The following is a 25,473-nucleotide window of genomic DNA, read 5'->3' on the forward strand; positions in this document are numbered from 1 at the left end:
TTCTTCCTCAGGAGCCCTCAGCCACATTTCAGCCATGTCAGCAACTACTAGAGGTTGCAGCAGGAATTAAAAATCAAATTAATCCTGGGATACTCATAGCTAAACAAGACATGTCGAGAGGGGAAGAGCACTTCCTTTTCTTTGTGCCTGGATGGGGCAAGCTGTCTTGGTTTCTACCATCCTTCCCTCTCTTCTCACCACAATGAAAATCAGTTGAGCAACAACGCTAAGGGTTTCCAACTTAGCAGCCATGACGAGTCTTATAAAACTTCTTCAGGCAGCCATTTTAGTCTTTCAGCACAAGGCTTTGTGGGTTCTTTCCACCCTGCCAGTACCAGCATCTTATATGTAAAAGTGAGCTGCTTGATATAACGCTGGTGGCTGGTAGATAAAGAGGGTTAGTGCTTCCCCTGAGCCTCTGCACAGACATCACAAGCAAATATGTGTCACAGATTGTGCTTTTTTCCAGACAGCAATGTCTTTCTATCTTCCCAGGGACAGATAAAGCTCATTGCCTGCTGCACTCAAGGCCAGACCCAGTTAAAGATCTGTCTTGCTTCTGGGCTGGTGCAGGCTTTCGCTGTACAGATGCAAGTTTGTGCCTTTGTCACACATAAAGGTTTTGGTAGCACAGTGATGGGTAAAATACTCAAAATGTCTTTTTAATGAAGTGATATGTTTATACTAAGTATAAATACCTGCATTATATTTGTTTGTTTGCTAGGCTTCAAGAGTCCTTAAGCTAGCTAATTGAGGAAGCCATTGCAAAAGTGGTTTAGGCAGCAATTCCCACTGAGGCTCATATTTATGCCTTCGTTCTTCTGAAAGTCTGGGCCTCTTTATGCACCCTTAGGACTTGCAGATTTGGCCTGGAGTTTCTTGGTTAAGAGCAGAAGTCATATTCAATGTCATTGTGATTAATGCTGGTGATTTTTTGTTTGTGTTTCTTTTCTGTTTTTTAGGAGAGGAAGTTTAAAGGGGGTTCTGGTCAGATATCGGAGAAAATAATGGAACGCCTCAAAGGCAGAGTTAAACTGGAGAGTCCTGTGGTCCGTATTGATCAGACAGGTGATAATGTCACTGTGGAGACTTTAAACCATGAGATATATGAGGTAATTTGATCAGAATAGAAGTAGAGTATGCATTTAGTTGGGGAATACATCTGCTGTAGCTCATAGCCAGATGTAATCAGGAGGTAACCATTTGTGTGTGTCTATTTCTCAGACTATGCTGACACTCTGAAACCTGCTTTACAGCTTTATTTATGACTGGATCCTTCTTAGTGTTCTGCTGGTTAGTTTCTATGATTACTCTGCCTTTTCTGCCTTAACTTTTTCTGTTATTATATATTTTTATATTTTAGTTCTGCACTGAGACCATTTCAAAGAAAGGAAAAATGTTTCTGTTCATACCTAAGTTCGTGGCTTGCAGAACAACTAAAAAGACATTTCAAATACCTTTTGTCTCTGTGCAGTGGTGCTGTGAAATGCTCTGTCAGAACATGATTACCCACAGTGGAACCCATGGGGTGGCACCTCCCTTCTGCATACAGAGCCCGGCCTGCCACAGGGGTTTGTGCAGGACCATCATGGTCTGCAAGACCCCCATCTCACCAGTGGCAGTGTTTGGAGGATATATAGAGAAAGCTAAAAGAAAGGGAAGGGGCTGTTTGGCAGAGAAGCTAGTCTAAGGATGTCCTGGAGGAGGGACTCTCTCCCTCTCCCAGGGATTTTTAACCCTGGATTTTTAACCCTGGAGCAGCATCTGTTGTGATATAATGTCACCCCAAGCACCAAAGCAGGACGTCCTTCATCGCTCCAGTCAGACACAAGACCTGCGAGAGGCATAGAGTGTGTTCAGGAAAGCTGAAATCACCATCAGTGTTGCTTGTCCTGAAGTAGATTCCTGTGAACATGCAGAAAAGTGATTATTCTTTTTTTTAACGGCTTATAATTTGGACAAATGTGGGTCACATTTTTTCTGGGGATGATAAAAGGCAATCTTACATATGCCATAAGATCTGTCTTCTCCCATTTCCCCACCTGTCTCTGGCCAAGTTTCAACTCTGGTCCTGTAGTGTCCGCAAGCTGTCAAGAATCATCTAACCACAAAACAACATGCTTTTCCCAGCTCCTTTTTCTGAAATGGCAGAATTATTTTGGTTACCTGGATATATCTGTGTAGGGAGCCAAGTAGCAAAGTCAGGTATGGGAAAGCTGATAACAACTAATAAGAGCATCTTTCAAATGTGTCCTGCAGGGTGACCTCAGTGAGAGGCAGCACCTTGTCTGTACTGACTGTGTTTTGTGTTTCAGGGCAAGTACGTGATCAGTGCTATCCCTCCAATCCTGACAACGAAGATTCATTACAAACCAGAACTGCCATCAAAGAGAAACCAGTTAATTCAACGCTTGCCTATGGGCTGTGTCATAAAATGCATGATGTACTACAGGGAACCCTTCTGGCAGAGGAAGGGTATGTGGGGAAAGTGAAGGACTTGGGAGCCCCATGCTACACAAATTTTGAAGCTCTGCTGTCTATCAGTGAATAAATCCAAGAGGGAGTTACACGTGCAAAACCCCCAAACCAAACACACAGATAAGTGAAAGGTAAAGCTCCTTAGAAAGGAGAGCTCTTCCCCCAAGCTTGAGTGCACACCTTGTCCCAAAGATGAGTCCAGACCCAAATAGGATCCCTAATCTCATTGTTGCTAGTTGAGGAGGGACCACTGAGAGAATAAGCAAGGTTTCCCTGGAAAGCATTACTGAAACCTGCAATGCACAGGAGCAGTGACCTTGCAGCAGCAGGTCCCTGCTTCTCCCTGCCAGGGACAGCGTTAGGGCAGCCAAAGAGAATTTACAGTAGATGACAAGGTGAGCTTAAGGTGTAAGCAAGACCATTCCCTGTTTTTAATCCTCTGTTCTACAGACTTGATATCTCAGAAGACTGGAAAAAATAGGTTACCTTTTTGTTTAACTCAAGATATTTTTTCCATGTGCTGCAACATCATGTGTTTCTCAGCTTTAGCTGATACCATTTCCAGAACTATTCGTATGAAAAGATTAGTTTCCACTTCCTGTGTAAAGATACTGAGAATTGCTCTGGGCGAGAATATTTCTTAATCAAAAGAATGTGATTTTGCATGTTGCAGGGCGTAAACAGGCCATTGGGATTAGAAAGAAATGTAGGCAGGTTTATATATTGTTATTTATATAGGATTTTTGGGGTGTTCATCTGAAACGTACTGATGTGATACTAGATTAGACAGTCCATGTTTCTGCTGCATTACTCTAACATGACACCATTTCTGACAGCCTTATCAGCAAAATCAATACAGGGTGTAAATTTGAGCCCACAGTGAACAGATGTAATTACACTAGGTTTTGTTGCTGCTGCTGTTGTTTTGGCCAAAGTTACTCACGGAATGAACCTTTGTAGTGCTTGCTAGATCTGTTTATTTTTAATGTTTATTGCCCCCAATATAGAAAGCCAAAGGGACTTGTAACAATCCAAAGAAATTCCTTGCTAAGTAATAATGGAATTTAAATATGACTTTCATAAGTCTGTGTACAAAATTTCCAAGAGTCAGAGGGAAGAGAGGAGAGAGACTGCTACAAAAACACTTCAGGCATGTAGGTATTATTGGTGACGAAAGAATTACCGTACAATTCCTTTTACAGATAATTTTCCTTGCTCCTTACTAGCAGAAACAATGACCATGAACAAGTTTCTCTGACAATCATTTTGTTTTCTCCCCCCCGCCCCCCTTAGGTTATTGTGGTTGCTTCGTCATTGAGGATGAAGAGTCTCCAATTGGAATAACTATAGATGACACAAAACCTGATGGATCTTTCCCTGCCATTATGGGGTTAGGATCTTCTAGCCCATACTTAGAGATGTGTATTTCTTTTTGTATGACGGAGTGGGAGGAGGAGGAAGAGGGGAAATGACCAGGTTACATCAGTGGTGCCTGCTCCCACAGTCTGCCTAGGTGGAGGAGAGCACTTCTGACAAGTCTCTTTTGCATCTCTAACCCATATAAGCTTTTAGGTGAAGCTTCTGCTACAAATAGCCTAGTATAAAGGAGATGGTTGGGACGAAGTTGCTGAATTCACCTATCGTTCATTTTAAGCATTTGGTTAATGTTTTGGGTTGTTTGTTTGTTTGTTTTTTTTTCTGTGTAGTAGATTTAAAGATGAACCCCTTTCTTACCTAGCTTTGTGAGCCTGTATTTGGCTTTATAAGGCCTGTATTAGGCCTTATATTTAGCACCTCGGCCAAAATAAAAATGCAATTGTCCAATAAATCCTCATTTGCCTCCTCTCTCCATTGAGCTGAGGCAGGACAATGAACATCAGCTGGTGGTTGAGTGAGGCAGCAGTTGTGCAGTGAAGAAATCGGGATTCTGAAGAAACTGCCAAGTAAAAAAGTTGTAGTTTGGACAAACAGGTGGGAAAATATGTAATAGCATTGACTGGCTTTTAAAGTAGCTTAAGCCAACGTGAACGAACAATCTTTACAAATGTTTCCACTGTAATCTGAGGTGAGACTGCCAAAAAAAGGCCAATATAAATGTCAGGCAACTACTCCTTAAGTATCTGGCAAGGAAAGCTTGCCACTTCTTTTGAACTGTACATGTTTATGGGCATGTTCAAGGCTTAAAAAATTCCATGACCTGAGAGCAATAAGCCTCCTCTGAACCCCATCTGGCAAACAGTTTCCTGCTTTCTCCTTGTGGATTTATGCAACTTTCTAAAAGAAAGCAGGAACATACTTCATCCCCTAGGTATCTCCACTAAGGTCAGATGTACTAATCACCAAATCTGTTTCCTTCAAGCTGAATAAATATTAATTCCAGGTCTTACAGAACTGGTCCATGATACTGTGCAGTGTTTGTTAGAGCAGCAAGCTCCCATCACTTACTAATGCCAAATGACATGGGCAGTGGTATGGCCAGCTGTCTGTGAGACTTCAAAAGCTCAAGGAAACTCAGGGTCTCATTCCTCTTGGATAAAGACCTAGGTATAAGAGGTTAGGCAGTGCAAGCTAGTTTGCTGGACAGTCATCTCTCTGCCCACTTTGGTTATTACTTTGCTCTCCTGAGTCAGTGGGGATGGGGAGTTCATGCTCATGGACCAAAATGAGGCCAGTGCTGGCAGCTTTGAAAACACACTTGCAATCAGCAACTTTCTCCTCTGGTAGCTGCCAGGCAGTCCTCTGTGCCTGCCCCCTGGGAATGTATGCTCTCCCTTTCAATTAACTCCCCAGGGTACCCTGCACAGGCCTTTTCACCTGTGTGACCTGTAATTATTAAGTGATGAGGTATGGTGAAAAAATGTCAAGCCCATTATGTAGCGGTAAAGTGCTTGCCTGTCTCTTTTTAGAGTAATTTCAAGCAAGAGCTTGTGAATCAGCTGGGGTGCTGACACTGTGTGATATTTATATGCCGTATTTTTCTTTTCAGTTTCATCCTTACCAGAAAGGCTGTTAAACTGGCCCATCTCAGTAAGGAAGAGAGGTAAGAGTTCAGAAAACATAAATATTTTAGAAATATGTCAGTTCTCTGGGATGCTTCCCCACAGGAATATGTCTGTGGATATGTGTGTGCATATGCACATATACACATGCTCAGTGCAACTACCAGTAATGGAAACGGGGACAAAAATTGAGCTTTTAGCATAAGCAGGTGGAGATACTGTCATGGTTTTAGCTGGGATAGAGTTAATTTTCTTCACTGCAGCTGGCATAGTGCTGTGCTTTGGACTTAGTATGAAAACAATGGTGAATAACACACAGATGTTTTGGTTGTTGCTGGGCGGTGCTCGTACTAGTCAAGGACATTTCCAGCTTCCCATGCTCTGCCGGGTGCACAAGAAGCCGGGAGGGGAGGGGGCACAGCTAAGAGAGCTGATTCAAACTGGCCAAAGGGATATTCCATATCGTGCAGCGTCATGCCCAGTATGGTAACTGGGAGGAGCTGGCCGGGGCAGGCAGGCAGCAATCAAGGCCGGGGGACGGGCAGCGCCGGTCAGTGGGTGGTGAGTGGTAGTATCATTTGTGTTTCGGGTTTTTTTTTCCCCCTTTTTCCCTTTTCCTTTTATTATATTATCATTATTATTATTATCATAATCAATATTATTATCATTATTATTTTAATTATCAAACTGTTCTTATCTCAACCTACAAGTTTTTTTTTTCTTTTGTTTTTGCTCTTCCTATTCTCTCCCCCATCCCACAGGGGTGGGGGGAGTGAGCGAGCAGCTGTGTGGTGTTTAGTTGCCGACTGGGGCTGAAGCACGACAACACTAATGCTAATATCCGTCCAGTTAGGCATATTTCTGAGTTTCCAAGTCCTGCCCACTATTCCGTGTTCTGACTTACCAGCTCTGCATCAATATGTGAACTGAGAAGGTTTTACAAAGACATTCCCAGGCTGCATCCCCACTGAATTACGCTTCACCCCAGGGATATGGGGAGCACTGGCATGCATGGTTTTGGGTGTCCTTGACATTCAGACTGGGTGATAAAGTTTTTAAACCTCCATGTTTACAACAGTTTGGTTTCTCCATTAGTCTGTGAAATGAACAAACAGTACTTCCTAAGGGTGATTTTTGGTACACATGCAAGTGACAGAGGAGTTCTGCTTAGGAGTATGAATACTATTCTCCAGCTCATATTTGGTTCTCAGCTATAGTAAATCTGTAGGGATTTCATTGATTTATATTGCTTCTCTTCTGGTCTTACACCAGTGAACATGAGAATGAATCAGCTCTGCATCCTAAAATAACTGTACAAAGATTTATTTTTTCAGAGCTCATTGCCAAAATCAACCTTCATTTCCCATTCCCTGGGTCCATTTTGGATGTCACATTTAGTCATCAGCATTTGAAATATGTATGTTAAGATAAGAACTTGAAATCAGACTTAAAACCAAAGCCAAACCCAACTATTTCCAATGTATTGCAATAAATGCGATTTCTTTATAAGAGCAGCAATAGCTGAGAGGGTTTTTTCCACCTTTTTTTTTTTCTGGCTCTGATTTTATTTTTATATAGGAAGAAGAAGATCTGTGAGGCATATGCCAAAGCAATGGGGATGGAAGAGGCTTTGCATGTAAGAAATGAATGCATTTTCACTTCTGTTGTACAGTAATGCTACTCCTTTGTTCTGGAGGATGAAGCCAAAATTCCTGGTACTTAAAATGTGTACCTAAAATTGCATGTTGTGCCATACAATTGTACTCCCAAGGGGAGGGCAGCAGTATCTAGTACAGGAAGAAAAGAGCTGCCAGTCTCGCTCTTTACAAGAAAAGAGAAGGCAGTGCATGGTTTAATTTGTCCTGTCATTTCCTCGTGGGAGGCTAGTGCTTCTGTAAAAGTGCAAAGATTTGTTTTGTGCAGATGGATAGCATTAGCCAGATGACATGGCACTCCTTTGACAGGTATCTTTATCATGTTTTTTCCTCTTCAAAGGAAATGTGTTTTTTATTTCCAATTTCTCTGCCACTGGTTCACTCTCTAATGTTTGCTAATACTTACAGCCTGTGCATTATGAAGAAAAGAACTGGAGCACGGAGCAATATTCAGGGGGTTGTTACACAGCCTACTTCCCACCAGGGATAATGTATTCTTATGGAAGGTAAACCAGAGAATGCTTTGCTTTCTTATTTACATTTCTTAGCTCGTGTACAATGATACGCCTTATGCAACAAACTTGTGGCATATGAGGCATATTAGGGAAACTCCAACCCGCTTCCCACTCCCCTCCCTGCTCCCCAGCTAACAAGGATCATGCTATTGACTTTAGCAAGAGCAGGGTTTCTCTAGTGACTTGCAAGGAAAGAAAGCATGGTCACAAAGGGACTAGGAAACCTTTACCTGCTACGTTACTCACAGTATTTGCTGCTACGCAGTATTTGCGATAGATCCCTTTAATGCTTTCTAAGACCTTGAGGGCTCACATCTTGGACGGATGAAGAGTTGCACTGACTGTGTAGGTGGGGCATCAGGTTCTGGTGAAGCACATTGAGTCACATCATGAGGGGAAGACACAAAACCCTTACATGAAAACTCATTCGCTCCTCCTCCCCTCCTGTGCCCTCCCCACACAGAACTGCTGTATTCCTAAAGGAACATGTTAGATAATACCGATTAATACTAGGTAGATCACTGAAAAGTGCATGGAAGGCATGTTTCAGCATGTAATAGGAACAACCAGACAAATCTTGTATCCATAGCCAACGACCAGACAAACCATGTAGCGCATTGCAGCGTGAGCTCCTTAGCATGTCCATCATGGAGTTACACCTTGCCTCTGTGCCAAGATACGTGTGGGAAGAAGTCATCCCATGCACTGAATCTTCTGCTGTAATTTATCTGAACACCTGGGTAGTAATGGGTGAGGCCGCTGACCCAGAGAAGCTGGTGTCAGACCGGGAAAACCTAACTGGGGATTAGATGGGAGCCCTTAGAGCAAGCACATCTCTCTGTGGGAAAGGGGGACCTCATTACCTGTGGCTGGGTTGACCAGGATGCTCGTGCAGCTTTGCACGGCTGAGGGGCTGGTTTATATGACCCTGTGGGGTGAATGCAACTCCCTGAATGCAGAGGCCTTCAGCTGCCATCCCCTTTTGGCAGGACTTGGAGCCAGGCAAGTCCAACCTCCAGATGGGTATTACTGATCCATCACTGCAAAACCATCATTCACATCCCATTGTAATGGCAGGATAACAACAAAGCTGCCATCCAGAAGACTTAAATCTATCAGTTGCACTGCATTTCTGGAGGCTGTTAGGATTAGCCCTTACCCCAGCACTAAAATAAGGCTCGTACTATTTTGCACAGAAGCTGGACACACTGATATATGCCTTAGATTTTTCTCTCTCAGATCTTGAGTTCTGTGTACAGAAGCAGATATGTTGTCCTGTGGGGACAGCTTATTGCACCGTGCTCTCCAGTCCACGTCTGCAGGAATTCTGGAGAACGGAAGTTGAGCACTCCAAAGCCCATAAATTGCTTGTAGACGGATCATCGCCTTCCTGTTACTTGCCATCTGACACTCTCAATTTGTTTTGAAGGATCATTCGCCAGCCCATTGACAGAATCCACTTTGCTGGCACAGAGACAGCTACCCAATGGAGCGGATACATGGAGGGGGCTGTACAGGCAGGAGAGAGAGCAGCCAGAGAGGTACAGACCATTGGTTTGCTTTTAATGTCTCTATTAAAAGGTTAAAAAGGATTAAGTACAGCTTGGAGGGACTGATTTGGTGCATCACAACCTGTAATTGTGCAGGGGCTCCTGGAATTGATGAGGAAGAATCCCACAAAAGGATGTGAACCAAAGCTTTTTTTCCAAACTTTACTTAGTTTGCTGTTGAATAAAGTGAAGCCAAGAGTCTCACCCAAATTGGAACATTATGCAGTGTGTTGCTGCAGTAGAGACTTAAAACAAAGCTCCTGCCATATACCTCGTGTTTAGCGGAAGAAACCCTCCAACCTGATGCTTGCTGCCCTTAGATATACTACCACAATTTCTAACAAATTAATCACTGCATGTTTTAAAAGTAATTTAAGTCATTACAAATGCTTGCAGCTATTTCCTATACAGCAATCTGAGCATTGTTCTTATTTTTGATCTATCCCTTCTGCTTCTCCTTTTACAAGAGAGTACTGTTAGCTTGGCTTTATGAATCCGTAATGGGCGGCTCTGATAATGTCTAAATCTCCTCAGAATGACAAGTGTTGGGCTGGGTTCCCAGTCACAGTGAAATCCCTTTACAACAGTCTGGAGGGAGGGGGTGGAAAAAAAACATTAACGGGTGTACATTACAGTTACAACTGCGGTATGGCAGAGCCACAGAGCTGTTATTTAAGGGAAAATCAGCCCTTTGCTTCCAATTGACAGAACGTCATAGTCACCTTATAATCCTCATTACTTGCTTTGTTTCAAGTCACCTAATTTCTCTTCTCTTTTCTGCGTGCCTGTGAGCAGTAGTTATAAAGATGGTTAGCTGTCTCTTCTGGAGACATTAATTTGCCCCCAAGAACCTCCATGATAGCTACAATCAGTTTATTCTCAAGAGAAATCCTTGATGAGCTTTGTACTGCCTGAATAGCCAAGAGAGGACTTTGTAATTGTATGCTTTAAAAGCCCCAGAGTTGTATCCCTCCTCTTTCTAGTTTGTGATCCAAGCAGCATCACTCCTAACAGGCTTTGCGTCCCAAGTGCGTGGCGGTAACGTCACCTTGCTATTTCTCAAACTGTCACGTGAGAAAGCATTTTCACTTGAACTCAGAAAAAAAAATGAAACATCTGGAGAAGCTGTAGTTCATGTGTATTTCTGAGTGAAGTCCTACTTTTTACAAATGACTCTGAAACTGTCCTTTTATCCTTAGAATGCTGGTTAGGCACATGACCATTTGATGGCCAGCTGTCATATATTTACACAAACTACCAAAACTGCCTCCTCCTTCTCTCTTCGCTGATATAAACAGAGGTTCAAGGCACTTTCAGCTATCACAGTTATGCCTTTTATCAATGTCACCTTGCTCTGACTTGCTCTGCTTTTCCAAAATTGAAAGTAGCACGGGTTTTAATTTTTTCTCACGTGGTACAAATAATTTTTTCTTCTAGATATTGCACAGAATGGGGAGGATCTCAGAGAATGAAATTTGGATGCCAGAGCCGGAGTCAAAGGTAAGCGGGATTTTCTTGTTGTCACCTGGTCAGGCACACACCCCTCCGTCAGGTGTGGTCCCTGTTTTGGCAATTCCTATGGGCCTGCCCCTGGGCAAGGTTTTGTTTAGCTCACATGCTGATGTTAATTTTCTTTGACTCGTCTGAGAAATATTGTTACCCCTGTCTGAGGGGTGGATGGCCAAGAGCCAGGGAAAAAGATCTCAGAGCCTGGGGGAATGCAAAATGCAGGAAATCAGCCTAGTTCTGCCCAGTCCCAGGCCATAGATTTAAGCCAAATATAACCTCCTTCCAGTCACAAGTAATTCCACCTTCACTGCTCTGTGGCTGTTCAGGATGGCAGAAAATACTTGCTTCACAGCCCTGACCCTACCTCCCACCCCAGTCTGGTCCTCAGGAAAACCTGTGATGTCCCCAGCCTAGCAGGGATGTTTGTTGCCTCCCCACTCACATGGTGAGGGAGACCCTGTGGTGGTACCATCTCCTCTCTCCCCCAGGATGTCCCAGCCCTACCGTTCACCTCCAGCTTCTGGGAGAGGAACCTGCCATCCGTGCCGGGACTGCTGTGCCTGCTTAGCTCCACCATGTGTTTCACCTCTGTGGCTGCTGTGGGGCTGTTTGCCTATAAGAAGGGACTACTACTTCGATACTAGTGGGGACCACATGTCCAGTGGAAGCTGCATACTCCCTCTTCTTCCCTATTACCAGATGAGTGCTATTTTTGGAGAGAAGTGGCACTGAGAGCTGGAAAGGGCAAAAGTCATTCTCCTTGTGATTTTTCTTTTTAGCAGCATAATTAATGCATCAAATCTACTGCAGTTGCTACCAGTGAAACAGAAATAAATCAACTGTGGGGGCATTTTTCATATTTGCCTTTTCCTTGTCCATTTGTTTTGATTGGGCATGATAATATCTATGGTATATTCCTAACACAGGGAAGGCAAAATACAGACCACACCTTTCCCAAAAGGCAAAGCGGCCTTGGAGAATGCATTCACTTCCACTCACTGCTTTAGTTTTTACCACACGAGATAATAAATACCCTTATGTATTCACTTCGGTTAGTGGCTCAGAATATCCGAGGTTATTCCTATAACATCCCTGCTGCCCAGAAGAGATTAGCATGCCAATCAGACCTAGAATTGCCAAATTAATTTTCAAATGCATTTGATTAATTATTAATCATCACAACATGAAGCTTAACCACGAGCTGGTTGAAAAGAGGTAATTAGCACAAAGCAGCTCGCTAAACGGTGAGAGAGGAAGCGCAAGTGGACTTTATTCTGCCCACTCCTGAGCGAACATCCGTGCTTATCTGTACTGCGGGGTGCCTGTGTCGGTGCAGCTCGGCCACGGCACGGCTCTCGGTTGCTTCCTGGCCCAAAAGCATCTGATCCAACCCGGCTGTTCTCTGCTGAAGCAGAGTGAAACGAGGTAGCAAAGTTAAAGCCCCTCCAACTTGCAGCAGATGCTAGCTGTTATTTTCCAAATGGCAGCAGCTTCCTGGCTCCCTGTCAATTTGCTGCCCCCTGTTTTGCTCGTAATCTGTACCGCCTTCCTCAATAAGGAGAAATATATTTGGGGCTTGAATTACTGCCTTGTAAATTAGAGTAATTGGATGCATCTGCCTGTTCTGCTTTTATTATGTACATGACACACTTAAAATAATCACTTTAGTGTTTAACTGGAGTCTGGAATATATGTTTCACAACGTTACCATCATTATGCAGTCTTTTTGCCATAAAATGTGAGCATTGTTTGTGTCCATGAACTCAATTGTCATTCAACATGGGTGAAATGTGCCTTTCAATAGTCCTGAAACCTTGATAAGCGGAGCTCTTCTATAAACTTTTCTTCAGGTTCTTTCTCGTGTCGTTTTTTTGAGAGTTTGCGGAAGGTGGTGTTTCCCTGCGTCAAACCACTAGGCACATCACATACAACAGCCAGCCAACCCTTGCTGTGCTCAATATGATCCATATGTATATGCCAATAGAAATACCTGCCTACCAAAGATGACTTCGTTTCTGGCCTCTGCTTCAACCACATTTGTATGTCCTCTCACTTTTTTTTACAAAAGCCTTGTAGACACCATAAGTGCAGACCAATCTCAGCCTAGGTGCTGGTGGCCTCCAAAGCAGAAGCCCTTTCCAGAGGGAGGGGGTGCTTCAGGTGGCCCTATGTCACCAGAAGTGAGCAGGCGCTCACGGTGCCAGCGTTAAGCACCGCACAGAAAAGGTTGTACAGACAGTACATGCCTCCTGAGCAACTATGTTCATTGTTCGCAGCCATTCTGTGTGCGGATCAGCCAGCCACTACCAATTCCTCTGGGGGGAAAAAGGCCTGAACAGATTATTTACAAGAAGATTATATCTACATATTCAGCTTCAGCTTTCCCATCTACCTTGAACTCACACATGCACTTCAAATTATCCACACTGGAAAGGAGAGAATAGTCTCAGTAGGAAGCAGCAATGCTAGATTTTGAACACGCTAAACTGTAGTATTAAATGTTTGTTTAAAGGATTTTTGACAGGTTGGTTGACAGGTCGGTTTATCATCCACCTTAGTAACATTTTAATGGGGTGGGGGGGTGACTAACATGAATTGCTGTTTGGCTAGAGGGCTCCCTGCAGATTTTCTCCCCACCTCCAGCCATTACCAAGCAGGGATTCCTGTGTGCTAGGACTACCCTGTTAAAGCCTGGCACAGCACAGGCTCAGGGAGGGAGCACAGACTGTCTCCTGACAAGCCTTTTGTGGCGTGAAACAGTTCTGTGCCGTTACACGCTTCCCCCAGGGGGATATTTCCACTGTCTGAAAAACACTGACCGTGTCTGTTCAAAAATATTCATTCATACGTGGATTTGTGGCAGTTAGAGCCATTCATTTTTGTGCCGACTTTAAACTTGACACCTGAATTTCACAGTTTTTGTGTGCATGTGCAAAAGGGACCCCAAACCAGCTGGATTATGCCCATGGTCCGACACGGTCCAGCTTCACTTTTCACCTTATCCGTGCACCTTTCTATTGCAATTTGTTTGGGTTTTGACGTGCAAGTTCAATTCACCTGAACTAGTCTCAAACTGTTAAACAGGGCCAGGTACAATGTTTCCCACTTTGCAGGGAAGAAGCATGCCTCATTGCTGTTGGGAGTGGTAAGTGGCAAATGAAATCAAAGAGGGTGATTAAAATTGGCATTTCTGAAACTCCTGTGGCTCCCAGGCACCGTGCTGCTGCAGAGAAAGGGCAGCGTTTGTCAGAGATTATAGACCAGCTTCCATCATGCTTTAATGCCCTTTCTGACAATCAGAACAATCTTGCTGTTTAAACATTAAACATTTAGCTTAAATATTAAACAGCCAGGCATCTTTCTTAAACCAATTTTGAAACAGAATGGGACTGAGTTTATCACCGCTGACAACTCTCCAAGCAAGCCACTGCCTTTATTAAAACCATGAGGCTGAAGCACTGTGGAGACAATTCTTCCTGCTGGGGACAGAGCCAAGTCCTCAGTCAGGCCATGGAGTGGGAAAACCTTTGGTGACCTCCCCTAACCAGGGGTATTCAGTGCCCTAGTTTTTGGAGGAAGAGCCCTGCACTCCCTTGGCAGAGGTGGGAGATGCTCTGTCCTCTCAAAGAAGGGGTGAGATGGGAGAGGCCAAGGTCCACACTGAGTCCATGAGCACCAGGTGGGAACCAAATTGCATTGACACACCTGGGAAATGGGAATGCCTCAGGAGAAAGGCTGTTTGATGCTTGGAAATAAAGCAAAGCCAGAGTAAGCACTGGCAGAAGGAGCAGTAGAGGGGAAAGAGAGGAAAAAAATAGATTAATCCTCCATACTAGCAGTGAAATAAGAAGCACCATGGAGCAGATAGATCAGGCAGTCTGAAATACGCAAGTGGAGATGATGCAGTGAGAGAACCTGCCTCTTTTTTAATTAAATTGCTGGTTTTGCTTACAGATACCACAGCATCTGTGCCCAAGCCCCTCACAGCATGGCATATAATTAGCCTTACAACACTTTTGAGAGCCACAGAAATCAGCATTGGCGATGGAAAAACCCTCCTGTGAGACTCATGCTTCCTGCTCCCCTCAGCTGCAGCTCCCACTTGTGCAGGGCAGCACAGCTGCCCCCTCCCAGGGCTGCCATCAATGAGCCCCATGGGGACAGGGACCTCGAAACAGGATGGGCTGCTGGGACGGGCAGGAGGCATGGGAGGAGAGCTGCTGGATGGCTTTTTTGCACCACCAACCCAGCAAGGTTTTCCTTCCCTCATCACTTGCCCGTCACGCAACCTCCAAAATGCCCGCACAGGAACTGACACCCCAAACCCCTCTGGTTGGAAACCCACCATGTGAGAAGTCTGGGAAGGGGCCACCATCATGAGAGTGAAGTGCCGGGCTGCAGGGGCTGAGTGCTTTGGCACAGTGGATGTGAACCTCCCCTGGGTCAGGCAGCATGCCTCCAGTCATGCTCCTCATGTGGAGCAAGGGGGAGGTCCGACCATGGTCACCTGGGCTGCTAAAGGTACATGCAGCCTCATCCAGCCTGGTCGCTTTGATAGTCGTTCACCAGCAACACTTTCCAGTCCATGTTTCATCCAGCCTCTGTTTTCACATTGTTTGATCTCTTTTCCCAGGATGAAACATAGCCCCAGCCACAGGCACAAATAAGCATTATATATCAGACTAAAAATACCACCCAGGGGGATGTGCCAACATTGCACAGTCTGATGGGTCATAATGTGCAGGTGTCGCACCAGTTGGTTCCCTCATCCTACTGACCAGGTTCTGCTGCCTGACAGCAAGGGCTTTCCCTGGCCAGAAACCACTCTGGGAACAAGCTGCACGTTGATCTTATGTTCTCTGCATATTGCTCAGCTCCCAGTTCCTGACAGCAGCATCATGAAATAGAAAAATGGACAAATCCAGAGAGCCCTCCTCTGTGGAAACATGATTTTAGTAGTTTCTCTTCCTTTTGGGCTGATTCTTTTCCACAGAGCAGTTGGAAACAATTTTGCTTTGTAAATGTTCCCTGCAACAGTTGCTTTCCACACAGACCTAAAGAAAGCAAATTTCATCTTGTTGAAAATCCGGGAGGGGAAATTAAACGTGCCCTTTGTTAGTGAACTGTAACTTTTCCCACTCAACTCCTGCACTTGGCAATCAATGCTTTGGGCTCCAGCTGCAATTGCTGTTCTGCTCTTTATTTGTAGCACTCGGCTTCCCAGTTTATGTTCTCTGTTTCTTACTCTCTTTGGGGTTTATTTTTGGACACATCTTATGTAACAGAGCCAAAATAACCCAGGAAGGAGAAGCAGGGAGAAAAAGTTTCCCAAGTGAGAGTGCATTACTTAGGAGAGGAAAGGGAAGCGTTAGCAGAGCAGCGCTGGCTGCTTGCTGGGTGCCAGAAGAGGTCAGCAGTGCCTGCAAGCTGCCTGTCTCCTCCTCCAGAGGTCCTAGGAAAGGTCATGTGCCTCGGCCTATAACCATGAATGGATCAGAGAGAGGTGTGAGTTTGCACTGCCTGTGACCTTATCAATCAAGCGCAAGACAATATAAGACAGACTTCCTTTGCTGTCTCTATTTTCACGTTGTTATTCTTTATGAAATACAACTGTGAGCTGCACTGCCACTCACGGTGCAACAAGACAGCTGCCACTCAAGATGGGGTTGAAAATGAAGCAAAGGCCATAGGTACAGTTTGTGTTCGTGTTTGGACTTCCATGGCCACACCATTCACTTGAAAACTTCTTGGATTCTAGCCTGAGCACTGCCATTTTCATCAAAATGTTGGTTAAATCCAGTATGTCCGGCTGAAAAGGCAGAGCCTAGCATTTGGTGGGGATACTGTCAGCAGACACCAGCTGCGGACAGCTGTGCTGAAGCATGGCCAGCCACCAATCTGCTGCACAGCAGTACGGCGCGGCGGGGCTCAAGGCTGAAATAAAGGCTGCCATCTTCTGGCTACATAACAGCAGTATTTTATTACCTCGCAAAGAAAAACATGGCAAAAGCTTAACACTTTGATTTGCAGAAAGGTCTCAGTGTGTATTTCTGCGCTGGTCCTGCTGGGTACCCAAAATATCAAACTCTGGAATGGAAGCACACAGAAGGAAAGGGATGCAAGTCCCCAGCTTCAAGTCCTAGTTCTCACCCGTCTCCAATCTCTGATACGCCACATTGGAGGAGGCAGAGAAAGGCGGGCTTCATCCCTGCAACCTCTCCTTCCCAGCATTAGCCAGTCCCTAGCAGAAATCAGGGTGATGAAATGGCTGCCACACCACCCCTCTGTCAGCACTGCAAGACTTCCTCTGAAGACTTAAGTCTTTTCTTAAGTCTTAAGCTTAAGTCTTTTCTGCTGCTTGGCAGCATGAAGGAGCTGGGAGAAAAGTGTAAGCACAGATCCTAAACACACCTGAACACACCCCACCTCTGAGAAGGGGGTTTCTCTGGGGGCAGTTTGCTTTATGGCTATACAGAGAGGTGTTGGCTCAAATATGCAAGATCTGAAAAGCACTCTGGCCAAACTCCAGCTCATGAAGAAATGGTTGGGAAATAACATAGTTTCTAATTTAGTTTAATATTCTCGTTCCACTTTGGGCTGAATTGGCAAGCAGAGGCTGGAGTAACATCTCCCCTTGATTTTGATTAAGTGCAAGCATGCATTTCAATTGTTTAAGATAATGACACCACAGCCCAATGGGACATCTCAGTGCCTCAGACCTGGCATAGAAGTTTCCACATCTGAAATTATAATGTAATTTCTGCTAAATACAACACTGCTGTGCAAAGTGTTTTCTTACAACTTGGAGCATATGCAAATTGGGAGTGAACAGCCTGAGAGATGACAAGGATGCCTCAGTGCATTATTAATACACTTCCTTTTTTTCCCCTCCTTCCCATCCAAGCATCAGAGCATATTCGAGTGTAGCATTGAATCCCATTAGATGGCGGTGCAGGAGCGAACCGAGCCATTTGACAAACCCAGTCAGCCAAAGGTTGGTGTTTCTGCTGGGTACCGCTTCCTTGAGCGCATCTTCAACAAGTCTCTGCTGCAGCAGGGAAATGACACGCGTTGAGACACCCTCCCACCCCCCACGCCCCACCCCCACCCCTCCCAATGTTACTACTGGTGTTCAATTACTTTATGCCTTGGGTAGGTGAGGCTGGTCTGTGTTTGCTCAGACCCATTCTGCTGTAGGTCAGATGAACTGATGGCTTGGATTTGCTTCCCACACACACCCCCCCTCAAAGCTGCAGGGAGAGGGAGTCTGCAGGACCTGTAGATGCCAGAGAAAACGGAGCTGGATGGATATCGATTATTTTGTTAGGGCTGTTTCACTAAGGAGTGATTGTAAAAATTGCTAATATAAAATTCCCTGTGCACATAGCGAAAAACAACCCTGGGTGAAAGTTACTAACCCTTTACTTCTAAATTAGAAAAGGGCTCTCTGACATTCTGTCAAAGCACAGAGTGAGACTGTCTTTGACCCACCGTGGACACAAAAACTCAAACCAACTTTGTTTGCCTCTTTCAGCAAGGTCCAGGAAGAATGGAAAACTGGGATGACCTAGCATGGCACTGGGTAAAGACCCAGTAGACATAACCGTTAATGTGCCTTTCACAGCTATTAAAATTAATTTTTGAGCTGTTTCTAGCCTAGCTTCAGAATAGCTTATTGCTACTGACTGTACAAATCACACAAACTAAAATCAATTTACAAGCCCTCTTACTCAGGTGTATTTTTTTTTTACAGCTTAACTTGGCACTCAGCTGCTAATTGAGAGCTTTTCTAACAAACACCACTAATATTCTAACTTCCTAGAATATCATTCCTAGAATATTCCTAGAATATTTGTTTTTCTTTCTGGTGACCAACAAAATTGTTGTACAGCCTGCCTGCGTAAAGGACAGCTATGTATTAACATACTCCATGTGCAGCTACCTATTAACATGCAATTTATCAGCTCGTGTCATGTTAGATTCACAGGGCCTACATTAACCCTGTTTGCATTTCTCCAAAGCTAAATATCCCAAGGAAGCATTTAAGTACCTAATTGCCATCAGCAGTTGGTGGAAGGTAGAAGCTGGTTAGTTCAGTATCCAAAGCACGTCTGTGCCACCTGCGCAGGGCTGGTTTAGGAGCATGGCCTCTGCAAGAGCTGTCACCTTTTGGAGCAGCAGCTGGAGACTGGTCAAGGTGCCCTCAGATTTCTGAAAGGCACAAGGCAACTGTGTTTTGGCTCCTGAATTGCTCTCTAAGTGGATAAACATCATGCACTCTTTGAAAACATCTAACCTTGTAATTGATGTCTTTGCCGAACAAGGGAACACACACATTAGATATAAACACTCTTCTCTGCACCCGAGTTCATCCCATGTATATGAAGCACATAACTGAGACACCAAAGTTAGAAACCCAGTCAATGTAGGTACCCTCCTACACTGAGAGCGAGAGAGAAGGATGTATCCATAGGACTCCTCCAGTCCTGCACAGGCTGAACCACCAGGCGAGGAACCCCCCTCGCCCCACTCACCCCACAGAGGAGGACCAGCCAGACAAGAACTGTGTCTCAGCAGCCCCGTTGATGGAAGCACCTCAAATGAGGTGGCAAAAACCTGGGCCTTAATACACTAGTCTAAATTAAACAGAGAGCCTCCCCTTGTTTCCAGTAGATACCAAACTGTATCTTGGTTCTGTCCAGTATCAGGCCAGTTTTGCCTTTCATTCTTGGATGCTTTTTTTTTCTGAGGCAACTCTACAGGCACAAGCGGAATTTATCCTGCCCTGAGCCAGAAGGCAAAACTCCTCAGTCCCTCAAGCATTTTGGAATTTGCTTTAGATGAGTAGATTGGTATAATTATACAAGTTGAGAGGCAAAAATGATCCTCAGTTCTCATACTAGAAGTGAGTTTTGTATGATTTAGCCAAACAATTTGCAAACACATCCCATCTTCTCCTAAACAATGAGTGGGATTTCTAATTGGTTTCCCAGGAAATCATGTTAGTATCTTCTATAGATGTTATATAAAATGCATTTCTCCTGTATTAATCTGCCCAAATTGGGTTTCTGCACACTGCACTGCTGGAAATAATGAAGTGGCCCCTGGCTGACATAGCCTCTTTGACATGCACACTGAAAGCTTTGTAAATAAAAAGCCAAAATAATTAATTAATACCATTTCAGTACCCCCTCTGGGATGCCACAGGACATGTCTGAACAAAGGGTTAAAGAGGTAGTTCAAATCTGACCCAAGGCAGCAATGATTAAGAGTCATAACCATTTGTGAGCTGCTTTGAGGGCCTGCGAAATGCATTGCTGGCTCTGATACGTTTCTTAGGGGACGGATGCTTTATAGAGCATGCAAAGGATTAGTTGAGGGTATTTGCTTTCATGGTATTTATGCTCCTTTATAACTCGTAAATAATACTAAAGGTAAGCCTATACAAAGAGCATTACTTACTTTTGATGCATTTTTCACATGGATGATTACGCTTTTTCCAGTATTCATAGACTACGTTTTTGTGAAACACAGGTCCCTTCCCAAGGCTGAATTTGCTTTTCAGTTACGTTATCTCTCTAGCACTAACACTGAGCTGCCAGATGAAATTAAGCCAGTGATTTTTGTCTCTCTTCTTCCAGCTTTTTTATGTTTACACCACACAGTATTTGGTACAAGATCTGTTTCTTCCCATGTTCAATTACAGCCACATACCACCTGCCCTTGACTCTTACAAGCAGCTATAAAATGTGTCCCTGCCCATACGTATTCTGGTAAATGAGGTGCTGCGAGAGGTATGTTCATGATGGGGACACTCCAAATCCACCTACAGCAATAAAAACTAATTCTTAAGTGTAAGAGAGCTGGTCACCTATATGTTAGGAACCATTATTGCGAAATGTGGTTTGATTTTTCTTTTGTGTTTGGTTTTTTTTTGTGAGGGTTGGGGGTTTTGCGGGGCTTTTTTTTTTATCCTTCTCTCCTTCTTCTTTAGAGAGGTTTCTTTAATGAGACAAGCTGAAGATACCTCACTGGCTTCAGTCTGAAATGCAAAATGTTGTGCTACTAAGTAATACCACCACAACCAAGTCAAAAGGGGCTTCCACACACAAAAAAAAAAGCCTCAAACAGTAAATGTGACATGACAATATTTATTGATTCTAAATTAAGGTTAAAAAAAGATCACAGCTGTCAGGTAAAAATATCTGCAGAGCCTACTGTAAAGGGAACTTAAGAAGGAAACCAAAGGAGACAGTCACCACAGAGGCACTTGAGAAAATGCTACAGTTATAAAAGGCACAAATTCATCACACACACAGCATATATATTCCTGCAAAGTGAAGTCACTCTTTTTTTCCAAAACACAGAGGCAGGCACCACTGAACACTGACCTGTACATGACTACAGGAGACACGCTATAAGCAGCAGCCTATGACAACACCTGAACGATTTGACTGTAGAGATACTTTGAAAGCAAGACTGCTTTGGTCATCTCGTTTTTATCTCTATTGAAGAACAGATTGTAAGATCAAGGTGATTTTAAGGTGGTGGAGATGGGAGAGGGAATGTTAGGTCATTTAAACACAGGTCAGGTTTATTTGCAAGCATTTGTAATCTGTGATGTAAGTGGGTTTCCTTCTTGCCTGAGAGCAGTGGCAGATCTGTTGACATTTAATCCTGGCTCCCTGTTGCATCCAAGTGCTTTTGGAGGAAATACAATTGCTTCTTCCTCAAAAATATTTTTCTTTCATGTCTCAAAAAAAAAAATCCTCCACCCTTAAAATTTCTGCACTTCTTTAAAGTCTACCTCAGTGAAACAACAGTCCCGCTGAGGGCACAGGAAGATTATTTTAATAGAAGTCCCTAGCTTCTCCTCCAGTGATGGACAATGCTCAGACACATACTTAACTGTGATTAATATCTTTGTTGTACTGACAGCAGGTGTGCTATTTGGAATCAAGATCTGCACTGAGAAAAAAAAATGTACTAGTTACAGGAGAAACAAGGGGCTGCCTCAGATTGCTCACTTCCTTGTTATTGTCGAGTAGTTTATACAATTAGCTTTCAAGTACTTTGGCTAACACAGATTTTCATGCCATGACCTGACATCCTGGGCAGTATACAGTTGCCATCAAAACCTACAAGCAAGTAAACCTCTTTTTTTTTTCTCCCTTCAAACTCTTAAGAGCCTTACAAAATATGCATGGTAACACAAACCAGTTCATAAGAGACAACTACAATTATTTCCATAGTTGTTCCTATAATATATTTTATGAAGCTGGTAAACTGCTGGAACTTTCATGACAGCAGTTTTCTCATCAAATATGTTAATAAATTAGGAATATAGCACAAGTTACCTGTTAAACCAGACTCCATTCCTCTCCTTGAAGGGATGGCACAAAGGAATTTTAGAAATGGTCCCTCTACCCATGGGGAAGCAACTTGATTCTCTACCTACATTTGTCAATTTTCTCATCACACTGGCATCTGCATACACAAAGTGCCACATATTCCTTTTATGTGGAAGATGTCGACAAAACAGCAGCAAATCCTTCTTTTTAATCCCATAGTGGTGATAAACTCCACACCATAATGGTAGCAAGACACAGCTATAAGGACAAAGAGAGCATTCCTAGTGCTCTGGCAGTCTGGAAAGAAGAGGACAGAGACTTTCAAATGCTAATACAGATGTTGCAATTCAGACCTCCCAGCTCCATCAGATTTGGCTAGAAATCTCAGGGGATCCAAATTTGATTTGACATTTCAAGTTGCGCCTACTTTTAGTTGTGGCAGAATAACATGAGAAATGCTTTGTGGGGATTTTTTTTTTTCATTTTTGTTTCACTTTGGATCTAAGAAGAAGAAAGGTTCATAACTATATACACTTTTTTTTTTTTTTTTTTAAATTGAGCAGTCTCATGAAAAGCTTTGGTTATGATTGAGTTCAGTTCTAACTATACTTAACTTCTGTTTTTCCTTGGATTTTTTGCCCCTACAGCACACATTTTCTTGTTAGACTGGGAAAAGCCTCTGCCAGATTGAGAAGAAGAGAGATACATTTTGGACGTGAATAAAACCAGTTTATCTTCGTTAGTCTCATGGATCTGCTCCCCTTCAGAGTCCTGCAGCGTATTTCTAGGGCAGAAGCAAGACCTGAATTCCAAACAGTTTTGGCAGAGAAATCATCTGTAAATGCAGCAGTTCTTTATATGTTAAGTATGTATTCACCGTCTAGCACTTAAAAATATTGAGTCAAGACTTTAAAAATGTCTTCCCAAATTTAGGTTCCTATATTTATTTCCAGCCTGAGAATTGTCTGAGTTGCAAAAGCTCTGAACTTACACAGTTCCCATTCAGCTTTCGGTTCCTAAGTCATTTAGTAAATAAATCACACAGAGGGAAAGCCATGTAGAAGCACTTTGTGGCAGGCAAACGTCCCAGCCAATTAGTGCTCTATGTGATACAATGAGAAAGGCCATATGTGCTGCTGCACTGTTCTTCTGACTTAAAGATCTTTATGTCTGAAAAGTTCCCCTATGCATTTTAAAAGGCTGTTATGAGGATATTGTCTTGTGATAAAACCCAAGCTGCTGCTAGAAGAAGATTTTTAACCGGCACATGAAGTTAAAAAGAATGAAACCTAAGGGCCAGAAACTGATGCGCTGCTCACAAATATTACAGCTTTATAAGTCGTTCAGTGGATTTCCATGGGACTATTTGGAGAATGAAGAAGTACTCTACATAAGCAAGATCAGATGCTAGCCCAAAAAGTCTGGTGATAGTTCCTCTACCGTCTGCTCACACTAGTTGCTGAATATATTATTATACTTTCCTACATGGCTTTTTACTGCAATGCAATTTTTAGATATAAATCAGCACTTGTTGAAGGGAGATGTGCAGCAAATGGGCTCAGAAAAAATCCAGACATCTCAAACTTCATGTGCACCAAATCCTGTTCTCAGTTATACCTGTGTCTTCCTGTCCTGTGTTGTGCAGATGTAAAACAGTAGAAATACCTAAAACAAGGTACCGTCACGTTGACAGGGGGGCAGCTACGGTTGTGGTGGTTGGGGTTTTTTGGTTTCTTTGTTTTTCGTCTTTTTTTTTCCTTTTTGTTTTTACATCGTTTTAAAGGTACCAAGCCAAGGAAGGCAGAAGCACTTGCATGTGACTATCCTATTCATGGTTCTCTTTGATCTCTGTATCATTTCAATCCTCGATTAGCTACCAAAAATGCACAGTCAGTACAACACAGCACAGCAAGGAGAAGTGGAAGTGCAAATCCCATCAATACCGTTGGTAGGAGAGACACAAGCTCTGAATCAGCCAAGCTAAGTTCAGCACAAAGCAAGTGTTCGGGGGCACTTAAGTTGGTTTGTTTTTTTTTTTTTAATGCTAACACTACATTTTCAAGCCCATTGTGCCCTATCAGTCAAGAGACAGCCTCAAGGTGTTCAAAGTATAAATTTAAGTAGATGAAAGGAAGGAAGGAGATAAGAAAAAATATGTAAGAGTTTTTATGGACAGCTTTACAACTTCCTGGGGTAGGCAGAGGTTAATTTGTTCTCTTGCTATCTTGCAGCAACTTAGGGAGCTAAAAGAGGACCTGGAGGCAGAGAGACATCAGGCAGGGTGAAGGAGGTTCAAAAGGCTGTGTCTGTACATTAGCACAAGGTCCCCCATGCACACACAGGTCCAACAGCCTGATCTGCTATACTGCTGTACACATCACCTGTCATCTGGAGCCGGCCAGTTTTCCCGGCAGAGGAGATCTGATCCCGCACAGGGATGGACTCAACTGGGAGACACAGGCTTTGCCCTTCCAGGCAGTGTGAGCACAGCTGGGGAGCCTAAGATTCAACCACATTGCCAAAGGCAGTAAAAACACTGGCCTTTAACTCACTGTAGGACAAATATGCCACTGGAAATGCCAACAACCTATGGCCACACTTGCATAGTTCAGATGGATAAATTTAGCCTGACTTGTCCCTTAGGTGCTGCCTGGGCTCTGGACGTCTGGGTGAAAAATAAAAACACTAAAAAGATCCTTACCAGCAATTTGCATGAACTAGTTAATTATTCTTTATGCTATGGATTTCTTTTCTCAGTCTACCACACAGGAAGACAGAAATCCTTCGTTTATAACTAGAGATGAAAGTGCCTGTGAAGACTTGGAGTTCAGGGTCTGGTTCAGATACAAGTGTAAAAACAACTGGAAATCTCATCAGAACAGGCTTTATAGAGGTATTTTGTCAATTCTGTTCTGAGATCTGGATAAAAACCTCAATGTGATAACACTCGGCAGGGTCTCCTAGGAATTCAACAACCAAAAAGTTACTGCTAGAAGTAGGCCTGGATTCAAGGGGTTCTTTTTCAATATGGATGCCCTTCCTTCATCCTTCCCCCTCCAGCCTCTTCTTTCTACTGTATTCTTCTCTTCCCCAGTCCTGACCTGATTTTGGAGACAGGGAAGTACATGCCAAAAAAACCTCTGAAAAAAAGAAAACCGCTCAAGTGTGAGGCTTTGCATCGGAACCTTCTTCAGTTTCGAACTAGAAGTCCCTTTTTGTAGGCAAATAACCCAGCCACAGCCACAGAAGTGAAGAAAGTGGAAAATCCAATCAGCTTTAGCAGTCCTGGCACAGACGGCAAGTTCCTCTCCCAGAAGGTTGTAGTGATGGGCAAAGCTGGGACATCCTGCAGAGAGAGCATCCATTATCAACATAACATCTCCACTGTGAGAGGCAGGATGTAAATCGAGAGATTC

At 43.6% G+C, this 25,473-nt stretch overlaps 2 protein-coding genes across 3 annotated transcripts in view; one reads left to right on the plus strand and one right to left on the minus strand.

Annotated features, from left to right (window-relative positions):
- Positions 1-12,560, plus strand: part of LOC142059546 (amine oxidase [flavin-containing] A-like) — a 39,702-nt gene extending 27,142 nt beyond the window's left edge. Inside the window, exons 7-15 of the mRNA XM_075098358.1 lie at positions 963-1,112; positions 2,316-2,475; positions 3,772-3,868; positions 5,465-5,518; positions 7,056-7,113; positions 7,541-7,638; positions 9,077-9,188; positions 10,635-10,697; positions 11,195-12,560. Coding sequence (XP_074954459.1) covers positions 963-1,112; positions 2,316-2,475; positions 3,772-3,868; positions 5,465-5,518; positions 7,056-7,113; positions 7,541-7,638; positions 9,077-9,188; positions 10,635-10,697; positions 11,195-11,350 — 948 coding nt within the window. The 3' untranslated portion in view covers positions 11,351-12,560. The remainder of the gene's footprint in view (positions 1-962; positions 1,113-2,315; positions 2,476-3,771; positions 3,869-5,464; positions 5,519-7,055; positions 7,114-7,540; positions 7,639-9,076; positions 9,189-10,634; positions 10,698-11,194) is intronic.
- Positions 12,561-20,841: 8,281 nt separating this feature from the next.
- LOC142059556 (amine oxidase [flavin-containing] B-like) overlaps positions 20,842-25,473 on the minus strand; it is a 52,686-nt gene continuing 48,054 nt past the window's right edge. For both annotated transcript variants that reach the window (XM_075098365.1, XM_075098372.1), the window contains one exon: positions 20,842-25,403. In XM_075098365.1, coding sequence (XP_074954466.1) covers positions 25,248-25,403 — 156 coding nt within the window. In that variant the 3' untranslated portion in view covers positions 20,842-25,247. The remainder of the gene's footprint in view (positions 25,404-25,473) is intronic.

Source organism: Phalacrocorax aristotelis, chromosome 1, assembly GCF_949628215.1.
Source record: "Phalacrocorax aristotelis chromosome 1, bGulAri2.1, whole genome shotgun sequence".
In the NCBI taxonomy this organism is placed as follows: Eukaryota; Metazoa; Chordata; class Aves; order Suliformes; family Phalacrocoracidae; genus Phalacrocorax; species Phalacrocorax aristotelis.